This window comes from Poromitra crassiceps, assembly GCF_964638095.1.
Source record: "Poromitra crassiceps genome assembly, chromosome: 5".
NCBI lineage: Eukaryota > Metazoa > Chordata > Actinopteri > Beryciformes > Melamphaidae > Poromitra > Poromitra crassiceps.
Window position 1 is genome coordinate 41219351 of NC_139642.1, and position 13826 is coordinate 41233176.

The window sequence follows — 13826 nt, forward strand, 5'->3', positions numbered from 1 at the left end:
AAAAACATTGTTGTAAATTTAAATAAAAATTTAAACTAGACTGTAAAAATAATAAAATAAATCGGCAAAAGAAAAATCTAATAAAATCAAGGAAATGTATCTGGTATTTCTACTTTTTTGCTGCATCGAACCGTGACACCACTGTGTCGTATCGAACCAAACCATGAATCTTGTGAACGGCTGCACCCCTACCGGATATGAATAATCATTTTGAAGACATGGAAAATGTGGGACAGAGACAGCCAGAGAGCATAATACTGTTTGACAAAGTAAAAAAAAAAAAAAAAGCCGGTGTAATGAAAAGTGGATTTCCCAACAGGAATCAATAAGGTATTTAATGTAATTATGCAAATTACCTCGGTGATGGGAGTGTCCCGAGCCCCTCGGAGCGTGACCATCTCTTCATTGGATAGCTGGAACTTGGCGAGGAAAGCCTGGGCAACTTGGGCTCTGACTTCCAGGCGGTGACTGGGGTGAAGAAGAGACATGTATTATCATGTATCATGTTATATCATTATTTCTTCTATTCCCATCACTTGTTATAAATGGACTTTTGAGGGTTAGTTTGTAGTTTGTTAGTTTGGGAGTTTGTATACCAATGTATTATTGGTATTTAGTTTCTGTTCAGTTCAGGTCTTTGCTTCTTTTCAAAATTTCAAGACCCTTGTGTATTTTTATCTCATATGTTGTAATTTTGGTTTTGGTTTTGTTTTTCCTCCACAAAAAATGGTGGTCAACAAGATGTAATGTATTAAGCCATGCTGTAGGTGGCAGTCATACTCCTCACACACGATTGCCTCCATTCATCTGAGAGGGAAAAAATAACAGGGTGCGGACTGGAGCATAGACAGAGTAAGATATCATGTGCAGCCATCGCAACATAAATCAAAGAGGAAGAAAAGAGGAAATATAACAATAATATCAGGCCGGCTACAGTCCAGGTTTTGTCACCATCAATAACAGCACAGCGATCACTATCGCTGTCACTATTAGTTCTCAACACAATAGTGACCATGGCAACGGCCCAAGTCAAGCAGGGAACTCTGTCATGGGATAAGAGAACAACAGCGAGGCCTCTCTCTCCCCGTCTTCCAATCCAGACCACCTCGTCTGCATACACCTCCTGCCTGTGAAGGCATGGCCACATCACTAAATCAACATGTTGTTTTGGTGGATGAAGAGGAGCCAACATTAACTGAGCATTGTCTCTCTCACGCTGCTATTAACAGGGCTCACCCATCGGAAAGAAAAGGGTTGTAAATCTGTGACAGGATTCTGTGATTTAGCTTTCCTCTGCACAAGACCTTCACGCTTCTTGAGATTCCGCCTCTGCATACAAAAACAGCAACTAGCCTGGACCACCGGAGTTATTTCCCATGAGCAAACAGGGTTGGGTAGTTCAAAATGTATTCCACTACAGCTGCTGCTGTCCTGCAATTGCAATAAAGGGATTATCGAAATTCTCTATGTATTCAGATTACTTTTTTAGTTACTTTAAGATTACTCTGCTGTATTTGAGGTATAAAGCTACAGAAAAGAAAATGTGGGGAAAAAAGTTCAGGAAATATATTTCAAGTTTTCTTCTGTCACATTTTATAAACATTTAGAACATCTGCCACTTTTAAAATGGCCTTCCGACGTTTTCTCGCTTTCACTTTCAAATTAATCCCAGAGCTATTCCTCTCGTTCATTCTCCTAACGGAATATATTGTTGATTTATATCGTTGATTTTTTATTTAAGTTGCAATACATAATATGGTTTAAATATTCCATTACAACCGTGTGCACAAATAAGAAAGAGTTAACAGAAGAACAAAAGCTGACTAAAATTATAACCTGAACATCCAAAACAGACAAGAGGGAGCATTATGGGAAGTGAGTGAATTAAGAGGGAACACATCATGCTATTAAGAGATAATGACAAATTAAAACAAGATTCACTTGAGCCGCCAAATGTCCCACCATGATTACCATGATGTATTACACACAACCAGTTGTGCTAATGAAGTCATTAATTACAAAAATGAAAGCATTAATTAGCAAATATCTCTATGTCAACATACTTGTCTTAGCATAACACATGAGTGGTATTAATATGAATTCCGTATCTTAAGGACAACTTATAGCAGTCTAAGGGAAAATCAGTTTTTCCTCACTAGTATATGCAGCAAGGTTCTCTCTAAATCTAATCTGACCATCTTCTCTATGAACCTTCTATCATGTTTTCTTGTGTTCACAACAATATGTCTCACAGGCAGACGCCACCATGACATTATGTCCCGTCACCATGCTACATCAAAAACCATTGTGGATCCTATCAGTCAGTGTTAAGAAGGATGAAAACTCAGGGTACAGCCTTATCTTGTCTGTCACAGTCAACTTGCCATAGCTGCTAGTTTTATTCATGAGGCATTTAATAAGGCAGCAAACTGAACAGGCATTGTGCATTGTACTTCTGACAGCATCGCTCCCGTCCCCCCTATAGCCGGGCGTCTTTTAACAGACATATTGAACTTCCTAGAGATGGCGCCGCCGGTAGAGAATACCTCTCTCCTGTGTCACCATTCATTACAGAATCTCCTCCGCAAGATAAGAGATGCACAGATGAACTCTGTGAAGTAAGCCTTCCTTGATCATCCAATTTAGTTGGTGGCAGAATGCCAGACGAGTACATTCCCACGGCTTGATGCTAAATTGGATATGTTGATTACATCATGTTGCATGATAGGATGAATTTTAATGCACTAAGTCGAAACAATGGCCCTTAATGTCTGTTGGTGTGCGTCTGTGTCTTTGTGTGTGGGTGGGTGTGTGTGTGTCTGTTGGTGTGCGTCTGTGTCTTTGTGTGTGTGTGTGTGTGTGTGTGTGTGTGCTCAGATTTCCCAACTAGGCCGATTGATTTTGTCTGTTCAAGCACAAAAATCCTTTCAACAATATTACACAGCCCAATCTCATAAACAGCTTTGTCAAACTGAAGTGAACTGAAATGACTGTTGCCTAGATAATTATCTCACAGACCTGGGTTAATAGTGCAGCGCCAAGTTAATGAAAAACTAAGGGCTGGAGACATCAGAAACAATTAGCAAGCTGACTAGTTATTAAAGGTAAGAAAAAAAATAGTAGGATCAATCTTGCGACATTAAAAATGAAATTGATTTCTGCAAAAGGTACATGAAAAGATTAGAAAAGGATATGAAAGGATCTAAACCCTATGTTTCTCTGCATTCCTATTTTTGCAGATTTTGGGAACGAAATGACACTGATACTGTGAGAGACTGAAACACAACACAACAACTGCTCTTTGTAGCTGGCAAACCAAATATGACCAACCCTTTCATCGCTCGAAAACCATGTGGGTCGATTATCCATTAAAATCCATTAGGGGCCATTTCAAAGGCTTGCATGGAAATTTGGCATTCACAAAGCACTTAGTTAGCCATGCGCCAATGATCATAGAGTGTAGTCTGAGCCAATCACATCAGGCAACACAAAGGCATGTTCACAGCCATACCCTCGTTAACAGCCAGCTGAGCACTTAATGAGACTCCAGTGTCATTTTACACAGGTTGTCATTTATGATCGGAAGTTCCCGATCATTCGCTCAGGGGTTTTAGAGCTCTTGATCTGTTAATGACCCACACAGATGTCATATTTGCTTTACTTTGGGGGGAAATTATCAGAACAAAACACACACAGTTCTGGTTGTTTATTTGGAAGAATGGAATGTCTGTTAGTTTACTGTAAGTTTGCGCAATAAACATAAAACACACACACACACACACACACACACACACACACACACACACACACACAGCTACATGTCTGACAACTCGCCATGCAGTAGGTTTAACAAAATGACAGACACCCTCACTGACAAGGTGTGAAATGAGCACCCACCACTAGCCAAATCTAGCTGGTAAATCTGGGCTGTGGCTACTAAGTTTATCTTGGATGTGGCTAGTAAGTTTATCTACCTTCCACACCTGGCATGCAGCCGAGCCGAGTAGCCCTACTGGAAAGCCCTCTGCCGCGCGACAATTGCTGAGCAACAAGGAGCCGACACAGGCTTGCTCATGTTGTCCGTGGAAAACATTGGTTACTGTGAGACGTCTGGACTTGTTCAGCATGCTAAACGTGACATATGCTAATGCTAAGATCACAGTGTGGGGCAGGTGTGTAGTGTCGCCTTTCATGCTGGAACAATAGACGACAACACTTATGAAGTGGTTCTTGCTGACAGCCTCTTTCAGCGGGGGCCAGCCCTTACATGTAAGGAAACAAAAGAGGCAGCCAGCGGACAAACACAGGTCATCTGCTCTCATTGGGCCGGCCTGTGCTGCCTTCCCTCTGCACACACTCACTGAACGCAAGCCACCGTTCCTTTCCAATTCATTAGAGCTGACAAATGACATGGTGCCATTGGCAGATAAGATAGCAGACAGCTCAGGACGGGCGCCTGCCCCACTGGATAAACACACTGCAGCTCCTGCAGAGCTTTGGAAATCACTCACAACCGTGTGCGTACTCTCTCTACAGAGCTGCACTAGAAGCACACAAGGTGAGATTATGCTGCAAATCTAGCGCTGCTATAATAAGTGTCGACGGGGCGAAAAACACACTGCTTTACTTTGGGACAGCAAAGAGTTGTGTGACCCGCGGTGCAACGGGCTGACTGGTGGGCGGCTGAAGGAGGACAGCTTGCTTGTACTTTTCCCCCCTGGCAGCTCTTCTGAGACAAAATTGGTCAGACAAGGTCAAAGCCCCGCATGCAGACACTATCCCATCTGGCTGAGGGGAGGGGAGGGGGGGGGGGGGGGTCACATTGTGGCTCGGCGAATGAAAATGTCACACAGACGGACAGCAGGTCCCAATGGGACAGTTAGGCAAAGACAAGATAATGCCACTGGCGGGGGACACTCAGGAGGACACTCAGGTAGAACCTCTCAGTCTTAATACTCACTTTCAACATCACTCCCAGCACAAAGCAATATGACTTGTATCAATTCACTGCCTAATAGGAATGGGTCAATACAGTATATCGAAAAACATCACAACACAACAATGTGACCATAGTTATCTATCATGGGGCAAAAAATATCGCAAAATTAGCTACATTAATGTAGTAATCACAAAGACGGCTTGCCCTTCAATGACATTTTTTTAATTGTTGTTTACATTGTAGCAAGCCAATGCTATTGCTACAAGATTTGTGTCTCAGAAACATAAATCTGCAGTCAGACCTTGTTGTCACTGAACTTGTATTTATTATCAGCAGTGACAGCGGGGCTGGTATTGTTTTCAACTTGTGAATCTGCGTGCGTGCGTGTGTGTGTGTGTGTGTGTGGACAGATTTTGCAAACGTGATAGCATCAAAACTGTGTAAGGTGCCGTTACAAAACTTTACAGCGGTGTAGTTGGCATAGAAATGAAGGTCCAGTTAAAAAATGGGGCCCCAAAACTTTACGTCCCTGGCTGACATTCGTCTTAATTCACGGGCGTCGCGGCTGGGGTGATCCGGATCCCATCGCAAGATGGTCTCTGGTTACATTGTATCGTTGTTGTATCGAACCATGAACCCCATATCACATAATGTAATCATATCCCTACTGCCTGTGTGTCCACGGTGTCTTTCCCTGCTCTTACTTGTAACACCTCATCTCCTCTCTCTTCAGGCTCGATCCATCTCTATCTAGATCTCACCCTTTTGTCAGTCAGGTCCTCAAGCTGTGCCAACAGACCATGGAATTGCCAATCCCAGCTGTCAGTACGGCCTTTCGCCAGAAATCTACGTTACCCCCCCCCCCCCCCCCACACACACACACACACACACACACACACACACACACACACACACATACACACACCACCCCACTCCCTACCCTCCAAGGTCACCGGCAAGCATCCGAGGTCATAGCTACCTCAAATGCTAATAAAACCCCACCCCCGAATCCCCCGCTGTCAGCCAAGAGAAGAGAGTATATTTTCACATCCTTGTCAACACACTCCCAGCCAGATTCATAGATTAACGGTACCAAGATTAATTTGACTGGCATGCTTTCAATCACGATCAGAAACATTGGCATTCCAGGGCTGCAGATGAGCGCCAAGATCATCTGAGAGACTCTGCTGCTGATGACAGCTCAACATGGTGAGCTGTCTATATGGGGGGATCTGCATATTATCTGATGCCTCTTTCTATGTGGCATAAATAAATCCACACACACACACACACACACACACACACACACACACACACACAAACACACACACACTCTCTCTCTCTCCTCTATCTCCTCCCTCCCTTCCTCGCTGCTTACAAGTTGTCCTAGTCTGGCTTCACTAAGATCAGAGAGTACGATAAGATAAGATATGACCCCCCCCCCCCCCCCCTCCTCACGTTGCTGTGTCTAGGCCGAGAGTGATCCACTTGTTCCTCCAGGGTGTAAATCACAGCCGGAGCGACAGGCTGCACACGCCTGTACAAGGTGAGGACAGGAGGAGTGTGGAGGAGTTGAGACTACTGGAGCAAACGCAGCAGAAGCAGGGAAGCAACAGGAAGGAAGGGATCCCTTCCTACAGGGCTGTCAGGACACGATACGCTCGCGTCAAGGCTGCAATTAGCGAATAGCAGAATGGAGCAACATACTTGAGTGAATGGGCCACGTCACACTAACAGGCAGGTATGCAAGGATTCTGGGCTAGCACAGACAATCAACTAAAAATGAACTCGGTGAAGTAAGCCTTCCTTGATCCTCCAATTTAGTTGGTGGCAGAATGCCAGACGAGTGCAAACCCACAGCTTGATGCTAAATTGGATATGTTGATTACATCATGTTGCATGATAGGATGAATTTTAATGCACAAAGCCTAAATAGCCTTAATAAACGTAATGTCTGTTGAGTGTGTGAGTGTGTGTGTGTGTGTGTGTGTGTGTGTGTGTCTGTGTGTGCTCAGATTTCCCAACGAGGCCAATTGATTTTTGTCTGTTCAAGCACAAAAATGGTTTCAACAATATTACACAGCCCAATCTCATAAACAGCTTTGTCAAACTGAACTGAAACTGTTGCCTAGATAATGATCTCACAGACCTGGGTTAATAGTACAGCGCCAAGTTAATGAAAGACTGAGAGCTGCAGACAGCAGCAACTAACATTTAGCAAGCTGACTAGTTATTAAATGTAAAAAGGGTAGGTTCAAACTAGCGACCTTAAACATGAACTAAATTAAATGCTACAACAGGTAGCAAAAGGTATATGGAAAAAGTTAGAAAAGTACAGGAAAGGATCTCAAGTTTATTCTAAACCCTATGGTTCTCGATGGGACAGAACCTGTTAAAGGAGAATTTGGGTATTTTTCAACCTGGAACATTTTCCCCAAACTTTTTGTGTCTAAGAATAATCTGAACAACAATTTCTGAATTTGGTCTAGTATTGAGGAAGAGTGCGTCCGCCACACACGCCTGTACAAGGTGAGGACAGGAGGAGTGTGGAGGAGTTGAGGCTCGACTACTCGAGCAAACGGGCTGCAATGTGATCAAACGGGTCAATGTGGGTCCCCTAAACGAGCTTTTTGGCCACTGACAGGGCTCACATTGTTATTTTAAGTACAAGAAGCAAACATAAACCACTTTGATGTGGATCTCAAGGACAAAATCACAGGACTTGGAAATGAAGAATAAAACAAATAACGCTCCAAGGCTCCATTAAATGATGATTGGTGCCGTCCTTATGCAAATAACCTACTTAGGGAGAAATATTCATCAATCTCATCAATTATTCATCACTCCCTCATAAAAAATAAGACTTCATTGCCAGCTACTCCGGCTCTGCATCAAATCTCTAATTAAGCAATATCACACGAGAGGGAGTGCATTGTTGGCTAATATTGGCACTGCTGTGATTCGGTCGCAGGCACGAGGCCGCAGGCCGAGTGCCGTTGTTGGTGCAACAGGCGTAAGTCCATGGTCTTATAAGACCGACGTAGGAGTTACGACCAGGCATAGTTAAGACCAGTTGGTGCAACCGGCCCCTGGAGGTTTCCGCAGAAGAATGTTGCTCCCCCTCGTCCTCTTCTGACGAGCATTCATAGTTTAAGTCAAAAGTTATGTTAGGAAAAAAATCCATCTTTGCGCTCTCGGTTACGCTTTGAATGACGTTCAATGTAACGTGGCTGGTGTTTGTTTTGTTGATTAGAGCAGCTGTGAAGCGGAGTGATATAGCCTACCCTACACACAGTGAAGCGCCAGTGCATTATCGTGAAATATAGGCACTCGTAAGATCCCTCTTGTCCAATCAAATTGCTCAGCCGGAACTACCTGTTGTATAACTTACAGTATGACTCTATGGGGTAAGCTGCATTTCAAAGATGTACAGTACTTTGGTGCTAAAATGACAATCGTGCATATATTTTTCCTTGTCAGTAGATCGTTGACAGTTTTCTTGTTATGATATGGAGAAAGTCTCTTCAGTTGAGAGAAGATAATAACCTAACTCTACACAGACCAGATCCTACAGTAAGGAAGCAGTAGCAGATTCAGACGAGTCTCATTTGGTAAACAATGTGTGTGCAATAAAAGCTATCAGCTGCAAAGTGGATTGTGTTGTTCCTGCTGTGTGCGTTGAATCAAGTGCTGTTTGTTTGGCAACTTGCCTGAATTGAACAAAAGGTCATTTCTACAGGGAAATGAGATGCAACCGAGAGTCAAATGATTGGTTTTATCTTTGATTGATGAAGATGCCTATCAGTGCCTTATGTGGTACATTTTCAAAAGGACTTGTAGCCTAGGAACAGATACGGAAAGACAGGATGGTGAGGGCGAAATGGCAGTAAAAGACTTGTTTGAAATTTCTATAAATAGTTACGAACTTAGTTGCCATCCTAAACAAATCTTTAGAGAAAGTTGATGAATTAAATGGTTAACAATGTATTATGTCCCTGACCTTCGAATCTAAAATGACAATTTCAAAAATCAGTGTGAATTTATTTGGGGGGGAGGGGGGGTCATATGGCCTTATTTTACATTCACATTTTAGGAGCAGTTTAGTTGCAATGAGATTGTGAGTCACTCAGAGTGAACACGAGGGCACTCGGTAGAGTGCATACCTCCGCCACGGCATGGTGTTACGTGAATCTGTTTGGAAGTTAGGCGCCTTTTTGTGATTGGCTACCCAAATTGCCACGCCTTGTTTTGGCCAGTGGGTGTGGGAAGTTGGAAAGTGAATCAGTTCATCCTTGGCCCATGACCAACCTTTCTACAAGGTTTTGTGGTGTTAGGTGAATCCATTTGGAAGTTAGGCACCTTCTGTGATTGGACACACCCATCACCACACACCCTTTTGGCCAGTGGGTGTGGGAAGTTAATCACTTCTAAGTTGGGCCATGACCTATTTTTATGCGACGTTTGAAATTTTTGTGCAAATCCGTTCATAACTTTTTATATATCCTGGACATAGACTGACAGACAGACAGACAGACAGACAGACTGACTGACTGACTGACTGACTGACTGACTGACTGACTGACTGACTGACAGACAGACAGACAGACAGACAGACAGACAGGGGCGAAAACATAACCTCCCGCCAACTCCGTAGGCCCAGCAAACTCTGTGGTGGAGGTAATTGCACAGATTGATTCCTATGTTGGAAACATATTAGACTCATGTATTCACGAGTAATTGAAAGGGGAATGTAAATTTGTGAACTGTACTGTACATTTGTTTTAGAGATAAGTTTATTAAAAAATCCTTACACATGCAAGTGTCTCATTGAGTAACAGGCTACATTTTGTTAGACTTTACAAGGTAGTGAAAAGTCTGTGTGTCTCTGAGTGTCAAACATGAGAGTAGCTTTTATTAAGGTGGAATAAAACACACCTGGGGCTACCAGGCCATTATCAAGCCTATAATATTTAATAGGGATGCACGATAATTATGGGACCGATAAATTATCGGCCGATATGGCCATTTCAATCATGAGAGACCAGAGGGTTAAGGTTAATCAGCAAGCTTTATTAAAGTATGGCATGGCGATAAGATTCATGGCCTGAAGCGGTATGGCATTAATTCTGATGGCGTGGCAGCATGGCAACTGATTCTTTGGCGTAGTGACTCCGTGGCAAGATGCCTCTCTTCTTGAGGCGGGAGGGCATCTGCTTGGGCTAGAATAGAGAACCCCCCCCCGTAGGGGATTCTTCAGGAGTCAATACATTGGTGGTGGACTGGGGAGGTGGGTGGGGTGAAACGCGGCTTCCAGAGAAGGAATTAGATCAGTTCAAGTGCAGCGGCTAGAGGTCAGGGCAAGAGGACGGTGCGGCGCCCGGCGTGGCTATAAATACTGCCGCGCCATAGCCTCGGCACTGACGACATTAACGCTGTCACCTAGGCAAGTGCGTCACGCGAACATCACGCTGGGATTACTGCACTGACGACATTAACGGCGTCACCTAGGCAAGTGCGTCACGCGAACGTCACGCTGGGATTACTGCACTTGTCGTCACGCTAGGATTACGTGTGATGATGAGGTCGCTATGTCACTAGATTACGTGTGGCGTGAGGCAGCGTGTCTGGTCTTCATCTTGAAACTAGGTCGAGACCATCATTTTGCGTTATTATTTATTATTCCGATAATGGCCTTTTTCCGATAAATTAACAGCCAATAATCAGGCTTTGTTTTTGCCTCGGACCGGAGCTATTGTTGTTGCACGCTCTTGACATCACAGCTGTGACGGCCAAACATGGCTGCTGCCATGCAGTATGTTGCCGTTTTTCACAGTTAAAATGATCACAGCTATTGTAATTTGCAATCCATGTCCCGCACGGGTTCCGAGAGGAGGGCAAACGTCTATTACGTTAAACCAAAGCTGGCAATGATGCAGCGGATTTGTTTGTTGTTTACGTTAGCTGTTGTTAGCGAGAGTTAGCATTAGCATAAGCTCAGCGTTAGCTCGTAGCGTGGCCTACACTTCAGGCTCGCCCGCTTGGCAGACACACTGACACTGCTTGTGATCAAACAGCCCTGCAAAAGCAGTTCATACTCACAGAGCTGGTGTAAACATATAGAAACTAAATGGAAACCCCACTACCCAAAATGAAACATCCAGGGATTGTGTATTTAACTCCAAAAAACAACACGCTAACGTTAAGCTAACCGCGCTAGCCGGGAGTCCCACTATAACAAAGGGACTTTGGAGTTGAGCTAGCTACTGCAGGTGCTGGACAGAGCCATCTAACAGAGCAAATAATAAGGAAAACAAAGGTGCAGTCGCGCACATTAGGCTACATAAAAAGCATCAGTCAACATAACATGACAATAAGAGTCTAAATCACTATGCCTTTTGTCATTGTGTTTTATCTGCAGACTAAGCAGTAATTGGCTTCCCGTTCTATAAAAGCCTTTATTTTTGTATGGACTATAATTGAGTGATACACTTTATTAAAACAATCATATTATATCAGAAGTTTTCTTTGTTTTGTGTTCACAGTGATGTCAGTTAGATTTGGTTAGGCCAGAGCTATGCTCACTACATCTGCCTTTTTTTAACCCCAGGTGTGCATAAAATACAGTTTTTTATATATATATATATATATATATATATATATATATATATATATATATATATATATATATATATATTATAATAATTATCGGTTATTGTATCGGTTATCGGCCAGGAGAAGCAGATATTTATCGATTATCGTATCAGTTGAAAAAATCCATATCGTGCATCCCTAATATTTAATGTTAGAAATGTCATTCTGCGCACGTGTGCACACACACACAGGTGCAGGCGCACGCACACATACACACGCACACACACACGCACGCACGCACGCACGCACGCACGCACGCACGCACACACACACACACACTTTCCATTACCCCATGTGAATCAACTCACTTTTCTCCCTGCAGCTTGTTGGTTTTCACTATCAGGTCTTGAGTTTGCTCCTTGGCAGCCTGTTGAAACAAAGTTAATTGGATTATTTACAGTGCTTTTAATACATGAGTTGGCCACATTATATTCTCAAAGAAAAGTTAATAAATTATTCAATGGATGAGGTTAAATGTATGTATTTGATCCATACTGTACTGATACCTAGCTTACATGGATATATTGTCACTATGGATACAGAGTTTAGCTTTTGTAAATATCTAGGCTACACGCGCTTGATTCCTAGGCTCGCCCGCTGCGCGGCCTCGCCCGCCCTGCAGCTCGCATACACAGCTCGGCCGCTGTGCGGTCTCGCCCTGGCTGCTCCTTGATGGCATACTTCAGGGATGCTGGATCACCTGTCCTGGAGCTGGCAACATACAGCTGTCCATGGTTGAAGACGGGGGTCTGAAGCCAGACTCCCACTTCTTTCAGTGTCTGCCCCTGGGACTTCATTTTGCTCTTATGACATCACTGATGACATCATCACTGGGACTCTTCTGACATAACTGAGGGTCACAACTGCTTTTATGACATCACTGATGACATCACAACCTCTTATGACATCACTGATGATGTCACAATGCCTCTGACATCACTGATGTCATAATTTATGACATCACTCATGACATCACTGGGACTGTGTGTGTGTGTGTGTGTGTGTGTGTGTGTGTGTGTGTGTGTGTGTGTGTGTGAATTTATGACATCACTGATGATGTCATCAGTGGGACAGACAGACAGGCAGACAGAGCCGTAGCTCCCTTTATAATAATATATAATAGATTATTCATAGCATAATAAATGGCAAGCCAAGGACAATGACAGTACCTTTAACCTGTTGGTCATTTCTTCACAGCATGTGCTCATGGCCTGGACGTCCTCATGAACACTTTCAAGCTCCTAGAGAAGGGGTGAAAACATAATCATCAGCAACTTGGAGACAGCTCTCTGTAATAAGGAATGTTCCCGCTGGGATTTTTTGAGCTGATACTTAAGATCATGTGCAACAGGAAGACTGCAAATCACAGTATGTTGTATTATTAGAGTAACGGAACTAACGCCATAGCTGACCACTTTTACCCAAACCCGACCCCCTTTGTTTGGGGACACGACTGACGTACTTCCTCCTTCTTTGTGGGCTATTCAAGAGGTTAATTGTCCGCTGTCGCAAGTCCCTTTTATTCGCAGATATCTGACAGTCTATGTGTAAAGTTTCATATTAAAATGTGCATGATAAAAGGTCCAAATACCTTTTGCCTTTGATAAGAGAAAGTAGCAGTGAGCCGCTTGGGCGACGGTAAGAATATACCATGAAGAAGAAAGGCCCTGTAAAACTAGCGCAGGCTAAACGTTCAGATAGGACTGGTCAGCTTTGGGTATTTTAGCTCGCAGCTTTTTCACCAGCAATAATGTCACTTCCCAGACTCTGGTAAGGAAACGGCTATAGTGAATGATTAAAACAAGATGTCTCTAGAAAGATAAGAAGTTTGACTTGTGGTTTCAGCCATTAAACCGAGTGGAAACAGCACTTGATCATTTGTAGCAGCAGTTGAAACAGAATTTTGATAGAATATTGTCAAAAAAGTGGTCAGGTTTGGCATCGGTGACGCTAATGTAGACCTATAATGTTGCAAACAAATTTCTGGGAAATTGCTGTTTTGTGCTGCAGCTGTTGGTCCTATGATTGTTGTTGCTCCAGAGAGCCATCCAAGACAAAATAAAGAAAAAATTGAATTATGTGATTTGGACAAAAGGTTTCTAAGAAAACAAAACTGCACCTTACACCCTGAGCTTGTAGTACTATCCATTCACTTAGATGGGATCAGCTGTTCCAAAACATTCAGAACTAGGGAACTTGTGGTAACAACATGGTTTTACCTAGCCCCATAACGTGA

General features: G+C 43.3%; 1 protein-coding gene across 2 annotated transcripts in view; it reads right to left on the reverse strand.

Annotated features, from left to right (window-relative positions):
* cog6 (component of oligomeric golgi complex 6) overlaps nt 1–13826 on the reverse strand; it is a 38649-nt gene that overhangs the window by 18346 nt on the left and 6477 nt on the right. For both annotated transcript variants that reach the window (XM_083637559.1, XM_083637558.1), the window contains exons 3-5: nt 12760–12831; nt 11899–11957; nt 357–468 (exon numbers count right to left, since the gene is read on the reverse strand). In XM_083637559.1, coding sequence (XP_083493685.1) covers nt 357–468; nt 11899–11957; nt 12760–12831 — 243 coding nt within the window. The remainder of the gene's footprint in view (nt 1–356; nt 469–11898; nt 11958–12759; nt 12832–13826) is intronic.